We start from the raw sequence: 22,954 nt of genomic DNA, 5'->3' as shown, positions 1-22,954 counted from the left end.
ACTTACAAGTCTTTAAAAAACGTTCTTCAGGCACTTGAAGAGTCCAGCTTCCTGAAGAGGAGTGGCAGAGACAGTGGTTACGGTGATATCTGGTGCGCTGAGCGTGGAGAATTTCTTGCTCCTCCAGGCAACTATAAGAGAGAAGATTCATTTGAAAGCTTGGACTCTTTGGGGTCTAGGTCATTCACAAGCTGCTCCTCTGATATCACGTTGAGGGGGGCACGTGAAGGTGAGTTACGTTTTGGACTGGACGGTTTATTTTTATTTCTTTGTGTATTGAGAGAAAATTGGGAATTGGAGAGAGTAGAAAAATGGAGTGAAACTATTGAGGCAAAAATTTCGCCGAGAAGTATATTTTTGTAGAGATGGAAATATAATTGGGGGTGTCTTTTCTTTCCTTCTTTCCTTCCTCCCTCCCTCCCTCCCTTCCTTCCTTCTTTCTCTCTGTCTCTCTTTCTGTCTCTCTTGTTCCTTCCTCACTATATTGCCACTAGAGGGGTGATAGTTCACTTCTTTTAATCTTCTGTTTTTAGAGGAGTTTGGGGAAGAGACAGTTAACTATGACCTGTTTTATCAGCGATAATCTATCCTAATTCTTTTCTCTCCAGATTCGGGTTTAATAATCTCTGCCTCTGAGGCCTAGTAACTGATATATCTAAACATAAGAAAGAAAGTAAATAAGATTCTATAAAAGTCTGTTCTAGCTCCTGAATAAACTTTCTTTCCTTTTCTTACTTTTCTGCAAAAGATAAAAAAAAAAAACACAAAACTTCTAAGAAAAAACAGGAAAATATTTTAATAATTATCTCTACCTAAGAAAAGAAATGATTGATATCTGTCATGATAGAATATTATGCTAAACTTTGATTAAGTAACGACACTGGCACTGTGTTAGAAAACATCTTTTGCGTCTGTCAGGGTCAGAGTAAACCCAGGACAAGTGTGAAAGGAATGTGTTAATGAAAGTTTCTGTTGTGGGAGGGAACTTTCTTTCAAAATCCCAATATTGTGGTCAAATCTGTTATTTAAACGCAAGTCTTTTTCCCCTGGCTATTGGGTGGTGTCAGAAATTTCTGACTGTATGCCTCTCACAATTCAAATTGACTAGATTGAAACCACAAGTGAAGTTTCTTGAACTATTTCTGTGCTTCCACCATCAGCATGAAAAATTGAGAGTTCTGGTTGTGAGTTTTTGCCGGATTGTTAGAGAGTTTACTTTGCTTGTTTATTTTGATTATTATTCTTTATTTTAAGTGTTTTTCCTAATTTTTTTTTTGCGGCCTAATGTTTTTATTATAAAAAATTTCAAACATCAGCAAAGTTGGAAGAATTTTACATGAATACCCATGTACCTGCCACCTAGTTTTACCATAACATTTTACTGTGCTTGCTTTATCACATACCAAGCTCTCATTCTCTATGCATTTATTATCCATCTTATTTTTTGAGGCACTTCAGAGAACATTACACGTGTCCTAAATGCTTCAGCATGCAATCATTAGCTAGAATTCAACCTTTATTTGCTTTTGTTCTTTTAATGTAAATTTACATAAAAGCAATGTACAATGAATTTGTTTTTCAAAAATAGAATGAATCCACAAATATAACAAAACCCCAAATTCTTTAGCTTTTTGAGTAGTCGTGGCATTTAGACGTTTAAAAAGTGAATGGCTATTTGCGTTAACCTTTACAATTACTGCTGTATTTGTTGGCTGTTTGCTGTCTAGCTTTAATGTTTTCATAGCCCAGATGACTCTTATAATAGTTTTAAGGAAATGAATGAGTTCATAATTCATCTGAGTGATTAAAGCTGTAAAAGCAGAGGTTGAAATTCTCAACCCACTACATTACTTTGTCCTGACTGAAGAACCTAACACATGTGATGTTTGAATTCATATCTGACCAACAGAAATAAAAGGGACCCGTATTGAAGACGTGTGGGAGTATACAGACTCCAGTCAGTTCAAATGCAGCGGTCCGGTGGTGTGACTTGAAGCACTGTCCTCAGATATGTTGGGTTGGGTTCCCGGCCCTTGTGAGGAAAAGCAGAGGGTTACTGTCATGCTGCTTCCTGATCTTGGGAAGGGAGTTGCAGACCATGTCTGAAGAGGGCGGAAGTGAAGACTTGGTAATTACAACTAAGGAAAAAAAAAAAAAGAAAATCCTGGGGGCCACCAGGATGATAAAACATTTTTGTGATCAGTATGTTGAAATTCCGCTACCTACAAGGTTGTAGTCCCAAATTGATGATCAATATAATATTGCTGATAAGATAATATTTTTAGGTTAACAGAATTGCAAAGTCATATTCCTTAGTTTTATATGAAGCCTCTGTTGACTGAAAAAAAGAAAAGCAAAAACACAATCTGAAGGTTGAGAATTATGTTTTATTCAGCAGACTTGCTGAGGACTTAAGCCCAGAAGACAGTGTCTCAGATAGTTCTGAGGGACTGCTCTGAAGAGGTGAGGGTGGAGCCGGGATAAATAGGAGTCTTTGTAAAACAAAACAAACAAACAAACAAACAAAAAACAACTCACTCAGGTAGTCAGAACATCAAAAGATTGCTGTTAATTAAAGAAAAGCCATACATCTCAAGTTAATGAATTTCAAGCTTTCCTATGTATGGAAAGATGAAAGAGTCTGGGCTCACTGAAATCATTCCTTTGACACACACCTTAACTATATGGGGCGAGTAGCCTGCTTTTCTCCATCCTGAATCCCCTCAGGGTGCATAGTCGGGGACAGGTGCAGTGGCTGCTGGCTGGATGGCCGCAATATCCTTTGTTTACTGATATGGCTGGTGGCATTTTTCATCCATATCTCTTACCAGATCAAGAATATTTCCCTACTCTGCAGCACACTGTACTGGACTAAAAAAAAAAAAAAAAAAAGCTTAAAAAATTCCGAAGTAGAAGGGTCTTCTGTACAAATTTCACATGTACAAGATTTTAGCAAGAGTCGTTGACATTTCTCTCTTATTTTCAAAAACTGTACTAATTTAGGAGGCAGTAAAAACAAAGCGCGAGATTATTGACTATTAATCCTTCTGGTCATAGCTGCTATACTTCCTCCTTTCTTTCCATGACTCTCCTTTCCCTGTTCCTGTCTCAAGGTCTCCTAGCTGTGTGTTCAACCGCTTCCTGTAGCCTCCTCTCTGTTACTACTGTAGACTCGTGCCAGGCACGGGGGAGGGGACGAGACTGCCTTTGACTCAGGTTTACCCTGCAGGTGTGCTCCTGCCTAGAGCCCACAGCTCCCAGGTCCTCAGGTACTGTGCACAGCCAGCCTCTGAGAGCTCCGGCGGGAAGCATGCAACATTTGCAAAGTTTCTTAACAAATACACAGAGGCAGGAAGAAAAGGGCAGAATGGGAGGCAGCTGAAGCTTGTATCTATCGTATCTATATCGTATCTATTGTAATGTTTTGTACCCTCATTTCTTCCCATGTATTTAAAAGAACAAACTGACTTTTTTTTTTTTGAGAACAGATTAGTGTTTGCATCTATCTGACCTTGAGGTGTATCAAAGTGTATTCTTTCAAATTTGTGTGTAAATGATGTTGAATCAAAATACAAGGTTCCCAATATTTCCGTGACCACCATCAGAAAAAGCCTCGAGTTCTGTGTTCTCTTAATATTTTGGGGGGACATTAGAAGTCATTTGGTCCAACCTCATGTGTAATGTGTGATTCTTGCTCATAGGGGTCTCACAAGGATCTATCAAACTTCTTTGTGCTTTTTGCATCTCTTTCTTTGTCTTCCCTTGTCTCTCGCCTCACAGAAATTTTGGGTGACTGCATGACTTATTTTAAATGACTGAGTTTCCCTCGAACTACATTCAGATCTCGTTTTAGGCACCTTTGACTTGATTGCTAGATTTTATTCACAGGTATTCCATCAACAAATTTTATGACAAATCGTGAGGGCAAGGAAGACTGGGAAGAAAAGGGGTTCAGCCATAAACCGGGACTTTTTCTGCTTAGAATGTGCAACAGTGAAAGAATGTACTGCATGCATCTCCAGTATGCAAAGCAAGTTCCTCCTGATGGGTCTTATCACAACTTCATGACAAATTTCTAAAAATATTCCCTGCAGTTAGCAGTAGAGCACTGGGTTTCCAAGGGAAAGACAAAAGCAGGCATGCTGTGTGGGTTTCAGTTGGACGAGTAATCTGGAGAGTAAAGCAAATTCTTGTGCCTTTTTTTTTAAATAGGTTGTGAAAGTGACACAGATTCTGAATTTACATTCAAAATGCAGGACCATAATAAAGATGATATGTCATATCGAAGGATTTCGGCTGTTGAACCAAAGTCTGCTTTACCATTTAATCGCTTTTTACCCAACAAGGGTAGACAGCCATCCTATGTGCCGGCACCCTTAAGGAAGAAAAAGCTGGACAAAAATGAGGATAACAGAAGAACCTGGGCAAGCCCAGTCTGCATAGAAGCCGATCGAACATTTCCAAGGTACTGGGATGCGAGCTGATTGTTGAATTTTAAAATTCAGTCTGCTTTGTGAATTTGCCAGGATATTTAAATTTGGTAAAAAGGAATGGTCCTTAAAATGTATTTCACAGATAACATAAAACTTCATTAATGAAGTATTTCTTTTACTTACCTATATTTTTAGTCATCCGTATCTTGAAGAGATTTCTTCCGTTTTAGAATGTCAGCGTATGATTTGCCGGTTCTTTTTTTAGATGCATGCCTTTAGCTCACTGGTTATCTTTCAGCTTCCTGGATGACTTACACTGTTCATTGTGAGCTCTGCTGTGTTACTTTCTTCCATTATTTTTTTCTGTGTTGACTGAGCTCAGTGGACACAAAAAGAATCCTTTTATTTCCCATCAAATCAGCAGAGCAAAGCATGATTTTTCGAATCCAGATTCCTATCAGAAGGAGGTGTATGGTTCTGAAAGTGGATCAGACTCGGAGGAGGAACGGAGGTTGCCGGATATAGTTTTGGATGACTTAGCCAACCGTAGATTCCAAATGAAAAAGAGGCCCGAGGGTTTCATCTCGAAAAGCATCTCTCCTAAGTCTTGTGCACCAATCTTTTCTCCTGCTGACCCATTAGCCACTGGGCTATACAGAATGACGAGGTCAGAAAAATTTCTCTTGGATTGGAATGTCTATTATGCTCTTGATTTTTAATATGTAAAGTAACACCCCAGATGGTTTGCAATTTGTCTCTCTCTTTTAACACATTTTGTAGTTGTCTTTGGCCCTTCTGTATCAAGCTCTTCTCTAATTAAAATGAGATGCTATTATAATGCCTTAACTTTGTTGTAGGAGCTGGAATGATGAGACTGATAAGAATGGGAACTAATTGGCTGCATTCACAGTGTAAACTTTGTGAGACAGAAAGCATGCCTCTTGTGTTCTGTGTCACAAATTGCTCACGTGGTGTCTTAACTGGTTGGATGTTTTGAACAGTAACGAGAGGAGAACTTGGGGCACAAACGTGGAGAACTGGCCAACAGTACAAGAAACTTCAGACTCCTCTTGTTATTTGGAAGAGGCAGAAGAAAAGACAAGCATACCCAACACTGTAAGGGATGATCTTTATGTGCGAAAGCTAAGCCCAATCATGCCAAGCCCAGGGAATGCTTTTGATCAGTTTCTTCCCAAATGCTGGATCCCAGAAGATGTGAACTGGAAACGAATAAAAAGGGAAACTTATAAACCATGGTATAAAGAATTTCAGGGATTCAGGTTTGTCTGTATGCATGTTTCTTTTATTCTGGTGTCCACTCAGTACCCTGGCTGGGTACATTCTATGTGTGCTTTTCATGAGAGAGGTTAATTTCCCTTCAACATCTGTAGAATTGCTAACTGAAAAAACTGTTTAAATTTAAACTTTAGGATCTGGATCGTAAAAAGTCCTCTCCATAGCCAGAGCTTGACATTATTTTTAGTCGCATCGTTCTCCAATTCTTTGTCTTCTTTTCTCTTTCCTTTCTCTATGTCACTCCACGGTAGAGGGAATTCAGACCCTGACGATGAGGATTCAGGCTCTGACAGAAGCTCCGCCATTTTTAGTAGAATACAAAAAGCAGATCATAGGCTAGACAGCAGCTGTCAGAGATGTTCACTCTTGCTGGAACTGGCTAAGAAATGGACCAGAAACTCCCGGGACACCCATGCAGCCAGGAGAACTAGTGGTGCTTCGGATGAGCCCAGGTGTACCTGCCTGCATGAGCCCGCCTGCTTGGAGTCTGGCCTGTGACACCTGTGCCAGCTTCTGCTGCTACTTTAACCTCTGACCATGACGTGCTGAGTCATGAACACTTAGGCACTTAATGTTTAGTTACAAAAGCATAACATATGACATCGTGCTTTCTGTACAAGCATGTGAGCTTGAAATTCTATAGGATTAAATATTCTTTAGCACAATCACGTACAAGAGAGTATATAGTTACATGTGGCATAGACAGTTCTTGGGAAAACCGTTTTGAAAAGGCGTTTTAGGCAGTTGACCTAATTTTACAGTTGTGCTATGTGTGGAGCTGTGGAGAAAGGAAATAACTTATAGACAGGCACTGGGACAGGCGAGACTGGTGGGAAAATGCAAAGAGAAGATTCACAGGAGCCTTTAATAAAGCTTCAGAGCATTTTATTTAATCTGCTGACCACCTGTGCCTGTTGCATAAAGTGCTTATTGCTCAGCTCTTGAAGATCATTGCTGCTTCTCTGGGAGGGGACTTAGGTCGTTGTGGCCAATGGGATGAGGAAGGGGTGGAAGGGAACACTGTGTGTATCAGGGAGCTTCACTCTCTTCCCGTTCTGGCCCCATCACTTGGCCTCAGTGGTGCCCACTGAGAGATACATTCTGCTCTTATTCCTTTAAATGGTATCCAGGAAAGTCATGGATTACGGCATTAAATGCTGGTCTTTCTTCCCAGCAAGAGTCGCTCCCATGGCCCCCCAAAATAATTCACCCACAGTGACTGGCTAGTTGGTCTGCTACCTAATTACCTTTTCTCCCCAAATTTAATAAGATTCTCCCTTCCTTTTTCTTTTCTATGCTTCAGTCAGTTTTTATTACTTCAGGCCCTCCAGACATATTCTGATGACATCTTGTCTTCTGAAACACATATCAAAATTGATCCCACTGCTGGCCCAAGGCTCATAACACGCAGAAAGAATCTCTCTTATACACCAGATGACCTGGAGATGCCAGCCCTGGATCCTGACTTAGAGAATGATGATTTCTTTGTCAGAAAGACTGGGGCTTTCCATGCAAACCCATGTGTTCTTCGGGCTTTCGAAGACTTAAGAAGGCTTTCTGGGCAAGACGATCCTGTAGAGCAAGATATAATACTGCAGTGTAGGGAAGGTGAACTTGTACTTCCAGACCTAGAAAAAGATGATATGATTGTTCGCCGCATTCCAGCACAGAAGAAAGAGGTGCCTCTGTCGGGAGCCCCAGATAGATACCAGCCAGTCCCTTTCCCCGAACCCTGGACTCTTCCTCCGGAAATTCAAGCAAAATTTCTCTGTGTACTTGAAAGGACATGCCCACCTAAAGAAAAAAGTAATAGCTGTAGAGTGTTAGTTCCTTCCTGGAGGCAGAAGAAAGATGACATGTTGGCTCGTAAGATCCAATCTTGGAAGCTGGGAAGTACTGTGCCTCCAGTCAGGTTCACCCCTGGTCCCTGCAGCGAGGCCGACTTACAGAAGTGGGAGTCCATCCGGGAGGCCAGCAGGCTTAGGCACAGGAAGCGGCTGATGGTGGAGAGGTCAGAGTGTGTTTCTGCAAGGATTTGCTTGTCATGGATGGTCTTGTGTGACTTTTCTTGTGTGAGAAAGTGGCATCGTATTGCCCAGCTCTGCATGTCATGAGCCATTTGGAAGCATCCTGTAAAACATTGATTTTGCTTTGAGAAACCTTTAGTCTTTGTGTGGAAAAAGTGCAATTCCATATTTGCACATCTCAACATCACCTCTCTGAGACCTGTTTAAGAAGGTGTATACACAAATGTTGCCCTTGGCCTTAAGGATGACTATGATACTATTCTAACACATTGACGTTTCACGAAAATGTTTTCCAATTATATTTACAGACTTTTATTCTCACGTCCAGGCATTTCTGAAACAGTCTGGTTGTTTGGTTTTCCATGTTTCTCTTATTTCGGAGTACATGATTTTTGTGTAAAAATTTCCCTTAAAATATGGCATTGCAAGTTTCATTTAACTTGATTTTGATTTTGACCTAGACTTCTTGGACTATCGATGTGTGACTTTTTAAATTTATGGTTTAAAGTTCAGTGCAAACATTATTAAAATGCATGAATGTTATTTGCTGTCTGCTACACTTTACATATATGTAATTATGGCCATTTTGATAATGAGTCTGCATTTATGTGTTATGCAACTTGCTGTTTTGATGACTGTTCAGTTTGTTGAACTTTGGGATCGACAAATATTGGGTTAAATGAAATTAGTAGATCTAAATCTAACTTATTAGTTCCTGGCAACAGGAAGCTTTTTTAAAAATGGGTTTGTTGGTTCAGAGGGAATCAGGAAATTCTTTATCTTAATCTGAATTCCTTGAGATATGAGATCAATGAGATTTTGAGACATGATCAAGAATGTGACTGAAGAAACAACCTTTTGAGATTTGTCCATCTCTAGTTCAACTCTTAAAGATGCTGATTTAGAAACTAACACAACTGGAAAAAAATGACTTTTAATTTTTGGTTTTCTGATTTCTTAGACTCTTTCAAAAGATTTATGGTGAGAACGGGTAAGTTTTGTGGTTCACAGTAAAAAAAAAAATCTGCATTTTGTTTGTCCTTTTTGTAATACGTCCTTGCACTTCTATCCTGGCATGTCACTAAATGGGGGTGCTCTGTGCTGTGCATGAGACTTAAAAAATGGGAAATCTTTCTTAATTCTGCAACAAAATGGTAATATTTCTGTCTGAGTGCCCAGTGCATGAAGTCCTATAGGACAGCAACAGTTTGTTTTATTAGAAGTCGAAAATTCAGGCCCTTTTTTTTTTTTTTCCTTAAGGAGTTGATTAAAAGTCACAAAAACACGTGCCTGAGATTAGGTGTATTTATTTTGGTATCTGATTGCTGCATAGACCAAACCTCTCATTTCTGGATGTTGAAGCCCAAATAACTATGTTTTAGAATATCTATGATGGAAAAAGAGTATTAGCATTTACTTTGAGGTTGGAATGCATGCAGTTGGCATTATCTGTGTACTCTCAGTTCAAGGGGAGCTTTGTTAGTTGGGATGGTGAGTGGCATTAGTCTTCCCTTAGTAGGATTTGGAAACATTTTCAAGATTCCTGATTAGGGTAAAATTTTATAACACGGCTGTATTATAAAGGCAAATCAGACTTCCAAAACTGCAAGAAAATTAAAATATTGGTAGTTTCCAATATAGCTGCAAGAACTATATTTAGAACTAATTCCCAGTTTTTGTCTACATTGGTCCTCTGTATCTGAGGATGCAGATCCTGGAACCAATCCCCCTCGGATACGGAGGGGCGACTGTCCTGTTGTTTAATTCTAGTCACCTGGTAGACATAAAATATGATAAAAATAATTTTCTGGAAATATTTTCCCTTTCTAGAATAACTGAGTTAAAATAAATACTTCTTTACTTTTAGTACACACTAACTATGTAGACTTAGTCATTCTTAGTGCAGAATAACCAGCTGGCTACATCTTAATATTTTATATCAAACTTTCTGTAACTTTGTGAACCTAACTGCTAATACTTCTTGATCAAGAAGAAAATTTAAGTATGTCAGATATTTTAATCTGCCTAAGCCTTTTCATCTCTAAGGTTCTCTAATTTTAAATTAATTAATTAATTAATTAATTAATTTTTGGCTGCGTTGGGTCCTTGCTGCTACGCACGGGCCTTCTCCAGCTATGGCGAGGGGGCGGGGCCACTCCTCATTGTGGTGTGCAGGCCTCTCATTGCTGTGGCTTCTCCTGTTGCGGAGCACGGGCTCTAGGGTTGCGCGGGCAGCAGCAGTTGTGGCTCACGGGCTCAGTAGTTGTGGCTCGCGGGCTCTGGAGTGCAGGCTCAGTAGTTGTGGTGCACGGGTCTACCTGCTCCCAGCACGTGGGACCTTCCCGGACCAGGGCTCGAACCCGTGTACCCTGTATTGGCAGGTGGATTCTTAACCACTGTGCCACCAGGGAAGTCCCAGGTTCTCTGATTTTGATAGCTTTGGATAATTTTGATAATGTGGAGATCTTGGAAGGTACTAAAAATTACTATTTAAAGCAATACAGCCATTCTAGATGTCAAAGATGTAAAGGAGCGATGGGCAACTAATTTCAAGTACTTCTCAGCCGTTGATTTTAAAAATCAGGCTCCCAGCGTGCTTTAAGTGTGCCTTGCAAAGGCACATTATCTCCTATCCAGTTTCTCATGTGTGCTTAAAGCGTTTCCATCAGGGAAGGTGAACGAGGCAATTTTTAGCATGACGCTCAAGCATCTGCTAATCTCAGTTCATCATGGGAAAGCTGTTTTAACTTGATAAACAAATCTTTGCAGTATCAAACATTTTGAATGATAAGTTTCAGAGGAATTTTCTTTGGTAAATAAGGCTTTATAATGTAAGCAGGTTGTTTTTCTTGAAGGGGATACGTATACACTGAGTACAAGTGCTTCACGCGACTGTAAACCTGTACAGCTATTCCAATGGCTCTACCTGTTCCCTCTTAGGAACACACTGTATGACTGGGTTAAGGAAAGAAGAGAAAAACCCAAAGGCTGAGGCTCAGCAAGCTAAGGGTTTTCCTGGGCCAGAGCCAGCAGCAGCAAATGCCTTCTGTAGACCGTTTCAGGATTGCTGCTTGCATAGTACGCTATTTGTTTTACAGGCTGTCCCCCATGCCGTTTACTGCCAAGGTAACACAAATAAAGCAAGGTTGTCTGTAAATGGAGACTGTTGAATAATGCATGACTTGTCAGATAATGGAAAGTAACACAGATATATCTTCAGAAAACTGAAGTGCATTTTAGACCACTTGCAATTAAAATATATTATTTGGGATTAAAAAAAATTCTCTCAGTTACCAATGTTTTTCTTAAATTGATCTGCAGTGAAAACAAAAAAAGATTTAAATTGGATTGAGTATAGACATTTAATCTAGAATTCATCTCATGTTTATAAACATGTTTGTGAATGATTATAAACATGAAACAAGTGATATGTCTGGGTGGTATTCCTCTGGACATCGTGTATGTTGTCAAGCTTGGAACACTTACCTGGAAAAATCATTATTGCTCAACATCCTGTGATGGAAGAATAACTGCCTATAACACGAATGCTTTCTTTTTGGTAAGAACCAGGTTACAGAGAAATGTGCATCACCTTTTGCAGGCTTAGATTGTTCATTTCTGGCTTGCTTTTTATTTGGCATTTAACACTTCTCACTTTACTTTTAGTAAGACGCTTTGTATGTGGCAGTCATTTTCTCACATGTGCTTTTGTGTTGCATGATTTGTCTTATGGTCCTGTGACATTTGAAAATTTGGTTATGATGCCTCTTGGCAGAAGCTGTTAATGACAAAGAATTTGTAATGGTATATAGCTATAATTTTGTAATATGATTAAGCCATTGAGTCTACTGCCAGTAGCAACAGGAAATGAACGTTGATTCAAGGTGAAGTTGCAATCAAAGACAACTAAGACACGTATATTTTACTTATGGGATTTTGGCCAAAAAATTCTGTAGAACTCTAAGACACGTAAGACAACAAGAAGGAAGGAAAAACAAAGTTGATGTGAGTTACTTTCTGAAGATTTTGCCCCCAGGGGACATTCAGCAATGTTTGTAGACATTTTTGATTGTCACATTGGGTGGGTTGAGGGGAGCGTTGCTACTGGTATTTAGTGCTTTTATAGCCAAAGATACTGCTAAATGTCCTACAGTACACAAGATTGCCCCCTACAATAAATAATTTTGGGGCCCCAAAATGTCAATAATGCAGCTATAGAGAAACACTGATTTAGACTCTAAACCTATAAAGGAAAAGTCTCTTATGTTATCTTATCATTATAATTTATGGTAATTCTAAAGCCTCTTACCCTGGTTTTAGCACTAATTACTCTTCAGAGAATTCCTACAACACCTAATGGAAATATATTTAGAGGTGCATAAATAGGTATATTCTTATCTTCCCTTGAAAGGTGGGGACCCCAAACTTAGCATCATGGAATTTCTGTTTGCCATATAAGGTTATCGGTGATTTTATATTTAGGAAATTTTGCTACATGTTGTTCCTTTTTGATCCCTTAGTTCCTAGATATTCATCTATAAATTTCCTGAGATTGTGTTCTAAAAAAATATCGTAACACTAGTCCCTGCACTGTGGGAAAAGAAAATAAGATTTTAGTGATCTTGTTTTATAATCTACTCCCTTTTTCTTAAACTTCCCCTTCTTTCTCTCTTCACCCTACATGCTATTTAAAAAAATTCTATTCAACTGAAAATGCAACATAATAGACCTGTATTTTTTGGGAAAAATCCAAATGCAGTTTTAAATTGGAGCTTTTGCAAATAAGGAAATACAAGGGTAAATGAACTGCAAGGGAATTATTTGCTAGTAAATAGTATCTCAGTTTGCAGAGGTAGACAGGTAGGTGTTATGTGCATTTTAGAGATGTGGAGAAAGAGAAACAGATGCCACAGCTTTCCCAAGGACCTGCAGCTCCTGAGTTGCTAGAATCAGACTAGGGTTTCGTACAATGAGGTAATCCATGGAGACTGCTCGGCGGTTGTTGTTGGCACACAGTAAGCCCTCAGAAGTTTAATATTATGCTGTTAACTCTGATAAGGAAGGAAAGAATTCTTCATGATCTGGCTGAAAGACTCCTACACTCAAAAAGTTCTCGATTTTATCAGTGTGGCCTGGGGTGACCTCTCTAATTTGAAACTGCTTTGGGAGTTAGTTTTCAGTAGATCTCTAATGAGCATATTTGCCTTAATAAGAATAGTTGGTGTATAGCACCAGATGGTTATTGAAATGCCATCAACATAACCTGACCCATTATTTCTCCTAACGACTCCTTCCTGGCTTAGCAGACAAGGAACTGAGGCTGAGAAAAGTTAAGTGGTGTTAGGTGGGGGTGAAAAATGGTGCCTCTGCTGGGTCTTACTTCCTGTCTCATTGTGGTGCCTGGCTCAACCTGTATGGAATGTGCCAGGCTTTCTAGAGGTAACTTTATCGATCCCAGGGAACACAAGGGCCTCATATTCCTGCCTTCCACAGGGATTTGTCTACTCTAGCCGTTGTTTGGCTTACTTTGTTCATATTGGGGGGACCTCCTGTGTGCCGGGCTCTGTGCTTCGGGCTCCCCGGAGGGTGATGCAGCCTTTGCCCATGGTGATACCATGTTTTCTGAAAAGACATATGTTAAGGTTTCATAGTGCAGGAGGGTGAGGGCTGAAAGGGTCTGGGCCAGTTGAGACTGTCCAGCCTTCCTCCCGCCAAAAGATTACTTAAAATATTTACATTTCCAATTTTGTTCTGGAATTTATGTAACCTCATGTGTTGGGCATCCACATTCCCCTCATACCTTCGTCCTGAAAAAATTTTCTTTTTAGTGAGTCTGTTATTGTATTAGTTCATATAGCCTTATTCTTTGCAGTTATGACTTAAGTGAGTTTATATTCTCAAATCATGTGACGATTTTTATATAGTCATACCTAGTTAATTATATATGATGTTAACAGCTCAATATATAATTTCATATATGTACTCATATATGTAATTCCTTAATATTCTTGAATAAATCCTATAAAGCTTTCTGTATAAAACTTTGGGGAGGAGCCACAATTTCTTACAAAATTAGAAACATTTCATAGCTAGTTTATTTTGCATGATTAAATATGCTAAGTCATACCTCATTCTTACCACAGATGTTAAATGAGTGTGTCCTGCATGCCCTGTTAATGTGTTTTCCTTCCAGGCAGCATGTGAACTTGTGAGGGAGGAAAGCTAAACATGCATGCATGCTTGCACACTACATATGACATAATGCTGAGTGTTAAGTGCCACAAGAATGGTATAACTAAAGCATCGCTTTTTGCAGGAAGACTTTATCAAAGTGGGAGAAGATTATCTAGGTCATTAGGACATTTACGAGCACCTACCAGGGGCTGGGCACTCTTTTAGGCGCTGGTGATACAGCAGCAAACAAGTCAGACAAAATTCCTGCTTTATAATCTTACAGGGCGAGGCAGGTGATGTGTAAATAACCATACAATTCAGATGGTGATAAATGCTATGGAGAAAATGAGGGATAATGTGAGTCAGGGGAGAGGGGCATTAGCTCGTCTTGTAGGGTGGTCAGGGGAGGAAACCCCCGAGGTAACATTTAAGCAGCTGACGGGAAGTGAGAGATAAACCATTTGCATATTCGGTTGAAGAGCATTCCAGGCAGATTAAGAGCAGGGAGGGAAGAGGTTGGGCCTGAGCAGGGAAGCCAGTTGGCTGGAACAGAGTGTGTGAAGGGGAGCTCAGTGGGGACAAGAGCAGAGAGGTAGGCAAGGGGCCAGGTAGTGTCAGACATTGAAGGTCTTGGAAGAACCTGCTTTTAACTCAGGTGAGATGGGAAGAAACTGGTGGGTGCTGAGTGGAGTCCTGTCACGACCTGAGTGCAGTTTCAAAAAGGTCCTTCTGGCTGCTATGTTGAGAATACGCTGTTGTGCAGAAAGTGGTGGAAGCAGGGAGACTGATTATTGTAATAATCCGGGCAGGAGATAGGAGGGCCTGGATCAGGATGGCAGTGGTGGAGGTGGTGAGAGGTGGTTGCCCCTAGATATATTTAGAAGGTAGAGGGACAGGATTTCCTGATGGGATCAGTTATGTATACGGGAATGAGGACTCTGGCATGACTTCAAGATCTTTGGCCCAGGGCTTCCCTGGTGGCGCAGTGGTTGAGAGTCCGCCTGCCGATGCAGGGGACACGGGTGCGTGCCCCGGTCCGGGAAGATCCCACATGCCGCGGAGCGGCTGGGCCCGTGAGCCATGGCCGCTGAGCCTGTGCGTCCGGAGCCTGTGCTCCGCAACGGGAGAGGCCGCAGCGGTGAGAGGCCCGCATACCGCAAAAAAAACAAAAACAAACAAACAAAAAAAGATCTTTGGCCCATAATATGAAAGGATGGAGTTGGCTTTTGTTGAGATGAGGAAGATGTGGGACCGTGTTTTTGGTCTGTCAAATTAAGTTTGAGTTGCCCATGAGACTTCTAAGCAGAGAATGAACAGGAAGTTGCATGCACCCAACCAGACTATAGTCTTGCAGGGATCCTGAGGAATGAGTGGCATTTAAAAAGGCATATATACTGGTGAAGGGTTTCTAAGTTGGAGGGAAGAGTTCAGGAGAGACCTTTACTGGATTTGGAGCCTGGGTGATAATTTAAGAAGCTTTTAAAAAAGTCTAGGTAAGAGTTGACTGTGCTCTGATCTAGGGTGTTGGCAATAGAAATGGAAAGAAAAAGACACTGAATAAGAGGACTTGATAACTAGGGAGAAGGGAGAGAGAAAGGTGAAAAATGGTTCTTCGGTTTCAAATGTGGGTAATTGGGGGCAGGTAGCATCACTGATAAGAGGAAAAGCAGGTTTGGAGACAAAATTGAGTTTGGCTACATCAACAATAATCATGTGTTAGTAAGTTACCATTTACAAAACCCTTTCTAGGTGTTATTTCCATTGATCCTTTTACGGTGGCCATGCAGAGAAGTTTATTTAACAAGCAATTGGAATTGACTCAGACAGGGCCTAGGCCGTGGATTTGGGGGAGTCATTTACGTAGAGAATGTAATTGAATTCCTGAGCTGGCTAAGGGCAAGCATGTTATTAAAAAAATGTGGTGATGGCAAAGTCTTGGGGAAGGCAAACTTAGGGGCTCAAGAAAGAGAGGGAGAGTTACTTAAATAACTAAAAGTGGAGTCAGTTACAGTGAAATAAAAATTTAGAAAGATTGGTAGGAAAGAACATTTTGGGCACCCCACGTTTGAAAGCTCTGTGTCTCTCTCGTTCCTCCTAGCTGCTACTCAGTATTCAGATCTGACACCTCTCTTTCCTGGAGGCCTCCCTCAGTCTCCCTTCTCTGGTGTAGCTCACCATACCCTTCTGTGTGCGTGTACAGAACACGTGCCTCATGGGCGGCACCCCACTGTCCTCAAACTACCCTAGCTTGAACTCTTTGACACCTAACCCGCAGTACATCCTCACGGCAGGGGTCACACATGGACAAAACGAAAGCTGCCTTAACAAAAAAGAGGATTATAATAGAGGTTATATTGTAACTGGCTATTGGAAACCACCTGTGGTCTTTGAGACCAAGCCCAGTGCAGTAGTGGGGCGGATGTTATAGAATCTTTGAGAAGCAGTGGCACATTTATTCCTGGTATTGAACTTGAGGAGAAAATATCAGGTAATCGTTAAATTATTTAATAAGTGCTCAGAAAAGGCAGCCAAACCTTAAAAGATTATCTCTGGGGGAGATAGAAAAATAAAGACAGGTGATTCTAGGGACTAATAATTATTTTTTTCCTAAAGTAATCTTTTTCTGCATCGACTACCTAAATATGAACATTGGATTATTTTTTCAGACTTGTTCAGGGTTCATTTAGCCATTTTGTGAAAGAATTCACGCTTGACTTGAGTGCTAGGCTCTTGTTTCTGCGTTTTGGAAAAACACCATTTATCTCTGTAGTGCTATTTCTGTGATATTATCACGAAAGCATCTAGGTAGTACTGCAGAATTTTAGATGGAATTTCCAAATATAAGCCCAACCTTCCAGTTTTACCTTAAATCCGGTCACATGAACCTTGGTTACCATGGGTATTTTTGTCGTAGGAGCAAGTCCATGAGTGATGTCAGCGCAGAGGATGCTCAGAACTTGCGTCAGCTGCGTTACGAGGAGATGCAGAAAATAAAGTCACAGTTAAAAGAACAAGATCAGAAATGGCAGGATGTGAGTATTATTTTTATTGGGAGATGGGGAGGCAGGGAGGATGTATTTGTTTGACTCTTCCTTCTTTAAAAAGAGAGTCAGTATACTCAAGGGACGATTTTCCTTGCTATTCCAGATTTCAGTTCTGTAGAAAATGTGATGTTTTAACCATTTTGGTCTATTACTGCTACATATCTTAAAGGCCATTGTGTAAAACGGAAGCTGTTTGTCTTCTAATATTTTCTGTGAGTTCTCAAAAATGAGAAGCTGCTTCCGTGCAGTATAGGTAACTTGTTTACTTGCTTTGGTGGTTGAACTTGGCGTATGACTGTTACCGATGCTCATGAAAGGAAACACTTTGCTCAAGGTTTAGGGAGAACAGGGGAGCAGAGGGTCCAGCCCAGAGACTGGGTATTAGCAGAGAGAGAGGAAAGCGTTCTTAGAGTTAATAGAGGAGGTTTGGGGAAAAATACGAATTATAACTCAGTAATATTTTGGTTGAAAAAGCAGTCATGTAATGTGAATCAAAATTAGGTGTTTTTACAGCGCTGACATATATCCAGGTGTCTATTTGGATAAAGATTTAACCTTTAGTTTTGTCCCCGGCAGAAGGGAACTCTACCCTTTTAAAAAGCGTTAATTGTTTTACACCAAAGGAGTGTAAAGAAATACGATAGATAAACTACACAGAGCAGACCCAAAGAAGTCTGAGGACAACCTTTTGGTAAGAGGGTTGAGTGGTAGCATAAACAAAAGGGCTAGAGATAGTAAATCTTAATTTTCCAAGGAGTTAAATATTACATAATACAGATGAAACCTCTGCCTTGGCCACGTTTCTAAATTCCAGTTCCTCTTTTATTTGGGAACGCATTTTAATTGTCAAGAAACAGAAATTCAGTGTCAGTTTGCCAAAATGCATGATGACTGAGGCTGAAAATGAGAGGTATGGAGGGTTTATCCCTTAGGTTAAGTCAGACGAAAATTCATGCCGGTTACCTTGTAGGACTTATGTGCACTGCTTTTGTTCTTTCTGAAAATAGTTCATATGGATTTCAGGCTGTTTTTTGAAGCAGGAATGGCCCTGTCTGCTCCCAAAGGGTATAAACCACACCTGCTTTATGTGCCCTGGGGATGAGGTTCCTCTCAGTTTGAGAAGCTTACATGAGCTTCTGTTGGGGCTGCAGTGCCACTAGGAGTTCTTAGCATGGAATTTCTCTGTTTTGATGACATAGAAAAGTTGGTACCATCCAAACTGTCTTAACCCCTGGCTGTCAGAACCGGCTTAGGCTGCTAGGACTAATTTTAAAGGAGAATTAGGTTGATTGTCCTGTGGTCACCCAGCTAGGTGAGACTTAGGTTCCTGGATGTATGGAAAGCAGATGTCCACTTGTTCCCGTGTAATCCTCCTTACTGCCCTGTCTTTATGGGGAGTTGACCCGCTTTGAAATCACATACTTGAGGCTGGCTTCCCCATTAAAGCCTTTCCAAACTCTGCCTTCCCCTGCCTGGGATAGAATTGATCACTTTCTTCTTTGGATCCCTGCTCTCTCACACAATCCTATCACACTCATTGTTGAACTTTATTTACCTGTCTGTCTTTCCCTCTAGACTGAGGGTTCCTTGAGGGGAAGTGCACCTTATTCATCTGTGTTTGTGGCCCCCTTGTCTCAAAGTAGGGATTGAACTCAGTATTTGTTAAATGTATGCTTCTACGTTTAGCCATTTTACAATCACGTTTCTCTTCCAGTCTGACTAGTGAAACATGTCATTTTGTGTAAGAGCCAGATTATTGGAGTGAGATGGAAATGAATTTGAAACAGTTCCTGATCTTCTCTGACCTGGCATCTAATTACAAGCATTTAGCATTCTTTGTGAAATGGGCAAGTGAGGCAGGCTACCTGGGAAAACAAAAATGGGGCCTATCTTATTAGGTCAGGGCTTTTAGACAGATACATGAGATAAAAGGCTTGGTACAGAAACGCTGGCTATAAAAAGCAAAATTAGGGCACCTTGGCATCAAAGTTGTAGTGAATAGTTTCAGCGATGTAATGGGATCCTCTGGCGCGCTCTCACTGCTGGAGAGGGTGTGTAGAAATTCAGGTGTGCCTGTGCTGATGTGATTTTCTTCTGTCAGGACCTTGCAAAATGGAAAGATCGTCGGAAAAGCTACACTTCAGATTTGCAGAAGAAAAAAGAAGAGAGGGAAGAGATTGAGAAGCAGTCGCTTGAGAAGTCTGAGAGAAGATCTAAGACATTTAACGAAATGCTGCAGGACAGGTAATGAGACTGAATGCATCTCAGGGTTGGGGATACCAGTGTTAGAAATAGATATTTTGTGTAAGTGTAGTGGGATGTACATGTGCACCAATATTAAACTGTCATTAAATGTGCATAACCTTCGAGCATTTTGCTCTGCAGTGAAAAAGCAGAGTATTGCTGTAATAAGTAGTGACTTGGATTAATGAAAGAAATGAGTACTTAAGGGTGGTGTATGTAATTTCTTCATTTTACATTGTATATTCACATGCAGGATTGGCTATATATGCAGAAAATAAACAACTTTTTCTCCTTTTAAAGTAAATTTAGGAATGGAATGGTCGGATAAAACCAGCTCTTACTCTTAACTAAATTGTGTAAAAGTATAGCAAAGTTCTTTTTCATGTCTTCGTGGTGCAATTAAAATTGTATTTTTAAAGGAAGACTATATAAACATCAGTGTGAGGGTTTATTTTTTTTCATTGCAACATAACAGGATAAAGGTCCAATTTATACTTGCCTGTGGAGCAGTTACTATGTGAAACCTTGAGATATTTACAGGTCAGGGAGAAGGCAAATAGTCTTTAAGGATAATGTCAAAAAGGAAACGTGCTGTCAGGTGAAATTAAGCAAAGCTCCTTTGTCCCCTAGAAGCCAGTGGTAAACACAGTTTCATTCACTTAAACGCAATGCAGTTGGCTTGAGAGGTACTCCTTACTAAATGGTAGCCGTGAGACTGTTTCATCAGCCTCTCTATAGACAGGAATGGTGACTTTTAATCTGCAATAATTTTCTATGGAAATTCTATCAAGCTGTGTGAAATTATAGACTAACTTGATCTTAATGAAAGTCTGAGTCTTTTGTGGTCTTCTGTTTTTACGAAGCTATTATAAATTGTGTACAAGAAAACTCTCAACCCTGTTAAGAAATCCACATCTTTGGCGGGTTCAAATTGGTCGTCAATTAGTTATCGTTATAGTGTGTTAATTTTGGAAGCGTTATACACTTGTGGATGAAATTTTGAATAATTCCTTATTAAAGTTTTCTTATTAAAGTTTCTTTACAATTGCATATACTTCAGGGACTTTTTTTTAACCTCTTTAAGAAAAAAAAGTCAAGCTCTTAATCTTTCTTAGTGTGACATTAAAAAATTTGCGTGTATTTATTCCCACATTCTCTTAATATTGTGTTATGATATGAAGTCAGTAGTCTTTTTGTTCCCACCCATTTTTTTATGTTAATGACCAAAATAACATCTGTCTCTCCACCTCTGTGTGTCAAGTGCCTAACTTTGTGGTTTTGGCGTTTCTTTCTGCTAAGGGAATCCCCAAATCATATGTCTACAGTGACATCGAGGAGGAAACTGTATTCTTCTGATGATGGAGTGAGTGAAGAAAAACTTCCCCCTATGCTGACTATGTCAGAAGTAAGTTCCCAGAGTGAGAGAGTAGAAGAGAAGGGAACCACTTATCCGACGGAAATTCCTAAGCAAGATTCTACAGCTTTTGCAAAAAGGGAGGCTACTATCACAGCTGAAATTCAGCTTCCTTCGAAAAGCCCCGTGGAAGAACAACGCCCAGCCTCTTTGTCTTCTCAGCATTCACGACAAATGGAGTCCACTCGAGTTTCAGCTACTCTCCCTAGAAGTTACCAGAAAACTGATGCGGCCAGGTTAACGTCTGTGGTCACACCGAGACCTTTTGGATCTCAGTCACGGGGAATCTCATCACTCCCGAGATCCTACACGGTAAACGTGTTTCTACTTCACTTAGTCTGTTCGCCAGCGCAAAATACCGGTGAACTTGTGCAGAGGTTTGAGTTACAGATACTTGATGGGTAAAATGTATATAACTTGTATATAAAGCAATTGTATTTTTACCAATTTAGATTCAATCGACATTTAATGCTTAAAATATAGCAACGATGCAGAACTGATTAAACTTTAAATTCAGTGAAAGTCGAGCTGATACATTTTAAAAAATAAGTAATCTACATTCTAAGGCAGAGCATTTATTTTTTAGTGTCATATTTTCTCAAATATATCTTTTGTAAAGTATTAGGTTGCACTGTATGAAGTTGCCAATAGTCAGTTCTTTTTGACCTACAAAACAGCAATTTCATGTGGTTTAACCTAAATATTTTCAGGTGATTATGCACAAAGTTCTGTTTTTCCTGATTTCCCACTTCATTAGAACTTGATATATTTGATTATAGTTATTAAAATGTGTCTCATGGTTCAAAAAATACATATTTTTATTGGGGTTTTAAAGGATATAGACTCATTTGCCCTGAGAATGAAGCAGGGCTGAAAGTGAATGTATTATTTTGAATTATTTAAAAGGAAGCAATACAGTCTTGAGCACATTGGTGTTCAAATTCCTTTTACCTCTGCCAATGAGGAATCCTAAAATTCGAAAATGGAAAACATTTGATTAAAAAAATTCAAGGTGAGGGAAGCCTGCCTAAACTAGCCAGAAAAACCGCTGACCATTATATTAAGTAAATACAGGCATATTTGACAACATAAAAATTAAATTTATATGGTAGACACCGTTAATGTAGTCCAAAAGACAATTTATATAGGCTCAGAAAAATATTAGTAAAATGTATTTTATATATAGGTTTACTATCCCTAAGATTTAAAATGCAAATTGATAAGGAAAGATAAACAGTAGAAAAGTGAATATAGAAATGAATAGTTCAAGGGAGAGGGAATTTAAATGGTTGGTAACATAAAGTACATAGAAGCATGTTCAGTCTCATTAGAGCAAGAATGAAGTGTACAACTTTTCACCCATGAGACTGACAAAGATTTAAAACATTCAAAACGTCTAGTGTTGGCAAGGATGCAGGGACAGAGACATTCTTATATATTACTTTGGGAGTGCATTGCTACAATTTTTAAAGATATATATATATATATATATATATAAATTATATTTTATACTACATACATAAAATATTCTTTCGTCCAGCAAGTCTACTTTTGGGAATCTGTGCTATAAAAATATTCTGGTTATAAAGAGATGTGCAATATTTTTGGTACACTTTAAATGACATTGAATGCATATCAAATGAATAAATTGTAGAGATCCATAGTGTGAAGTATTCAATTGATCTAGTTTAGATTTCTGTTTATTGACCTGGAGTGATGTAGATGGTCAAAGCAAGTTTCAGAGGTCTGTTTGTAAAATAAACACTTTTGTAAAAAATAACTACTCCTACCACTTCATATGTACGGATCTGTTAGTGTGAAAGAACATGCTCCAAGCTTTTAGTAGTAGTTACTTTACTGAGGGAGGTAATTTACTTTCATTACTTTGAAGTATTAATTTAATGTATATGCTTTTTAAATAGAAATCTAACAGAACACGAAGTTTAAAATGATGTTTCCTATTTAGATGGATGATTCTTGGAAGTATAATGGAGACGTAGAAGGCATTAAGAGAACCCAAAGCAGTTCGGTCAGCATCTCTGTGCAAAGACCTGACACGAGCCAGTTTGCGTCCAGGTCATCCAGCGAAAGAGAGGCAGCAGCACCCAGAGAAAGTGTGATGAGGCTGCTCTCTCCTACACCCACCTTCTCATCTCCTTCCCAGGGCCAGGCTGCCACTTCGAAAGACACGTTATCTTCAACATCTAGCCCTGATTTAACGCCTGAGCTTGGAGAAGGGAAAAGCTCACCACAGACAGAGGTCTCAAGATCACAGGTGAGTTTGGGAAGGCTTTTAAATCACCTTCTGCCCAGAAACATAAG

The 22,954-nt window shown here is 39.7% G+C and overlaps 1 protein-coding gene across 10 annotated transcripts in view; it reads left to right on the top strand.

The window, feature by feature from the left end:
• Positions 1 to 22,954, top strand: part of LMO7 (LIM domain 7) — a 199,415-nt gene that overhangs the window by 143,512 nt on the left and 32,949 nt on the right. For 5 of the 10 annotated variants that reach the window (XM_089899435.1, XM_089899433.1, XM_089899431.1 and 2 more), the window contains 8 exons: positions 31 to 229; positions 4,213 to 4,465; positions 4,855 to 5,100; positions 8,718 to 8,747; positions 16,845 to 16,962; positions 19,076 to 19,218; positions 20,518 to 20,944; positions 22,599 to 22,907. In XM_089899435.1, the coding sequence (XP_089755561.1) occupies positions 4,251 to 4,465; positions 4,855 to 5,100; positions 8,718 to 8,747; positions 16,845 to 16,962; positions 19,076 to 19,218; positions 20,518 to 20,944; positions 22,599 to 22,907 (1,488 nt within the window). In that variant the 5' untranslated portion in view covers positions 31 to 229; positions 4,213 to 4,250. Of the gene's footprint in view, positions 1 to 30; positions 230 to 4,212; positions 4,466 to 4,815; positions 5,101 to 5,434; positions 5,714 to 5,980; positions 6,182 to 7,032; positions 7,741 to 8,717; positions 8,748 to 16,844; positions 16,963 to 19,075; positions 19,219 to 20,517; positions 20,945 to 22,598; positions 22,908 to 22,954 lie in introns of all 10 variants that reach the window. The other 5 variants (XM_022577016.3, XM_030762625.2, XM_089899436.1 and 2 more) reach the window with 4 other exon arrangements.

This window comes from Delphinapterus leucas, chromosome 18, assembly GCF_059928025.1.
Source record: "Delphinapterus leucas isolate spDelLeu-1000000601 "Yukka" chromosome 18, BTC_Dleu_Yukka2, whole genome shotgun sequence".
In the NCBI taxonomy this organism is placed as follows: domain Eukaryota; kingdom Metazoa; phylum Chordata; class Mammalia; order Artiodactyla; family Monodontidae; genus Delphinapterus; species Delphinapterus leucas.
Note: the sequence above shows the minus strand (reverse complement) of the source record. Positions and strands in the feature narration are given on the sequence as shown.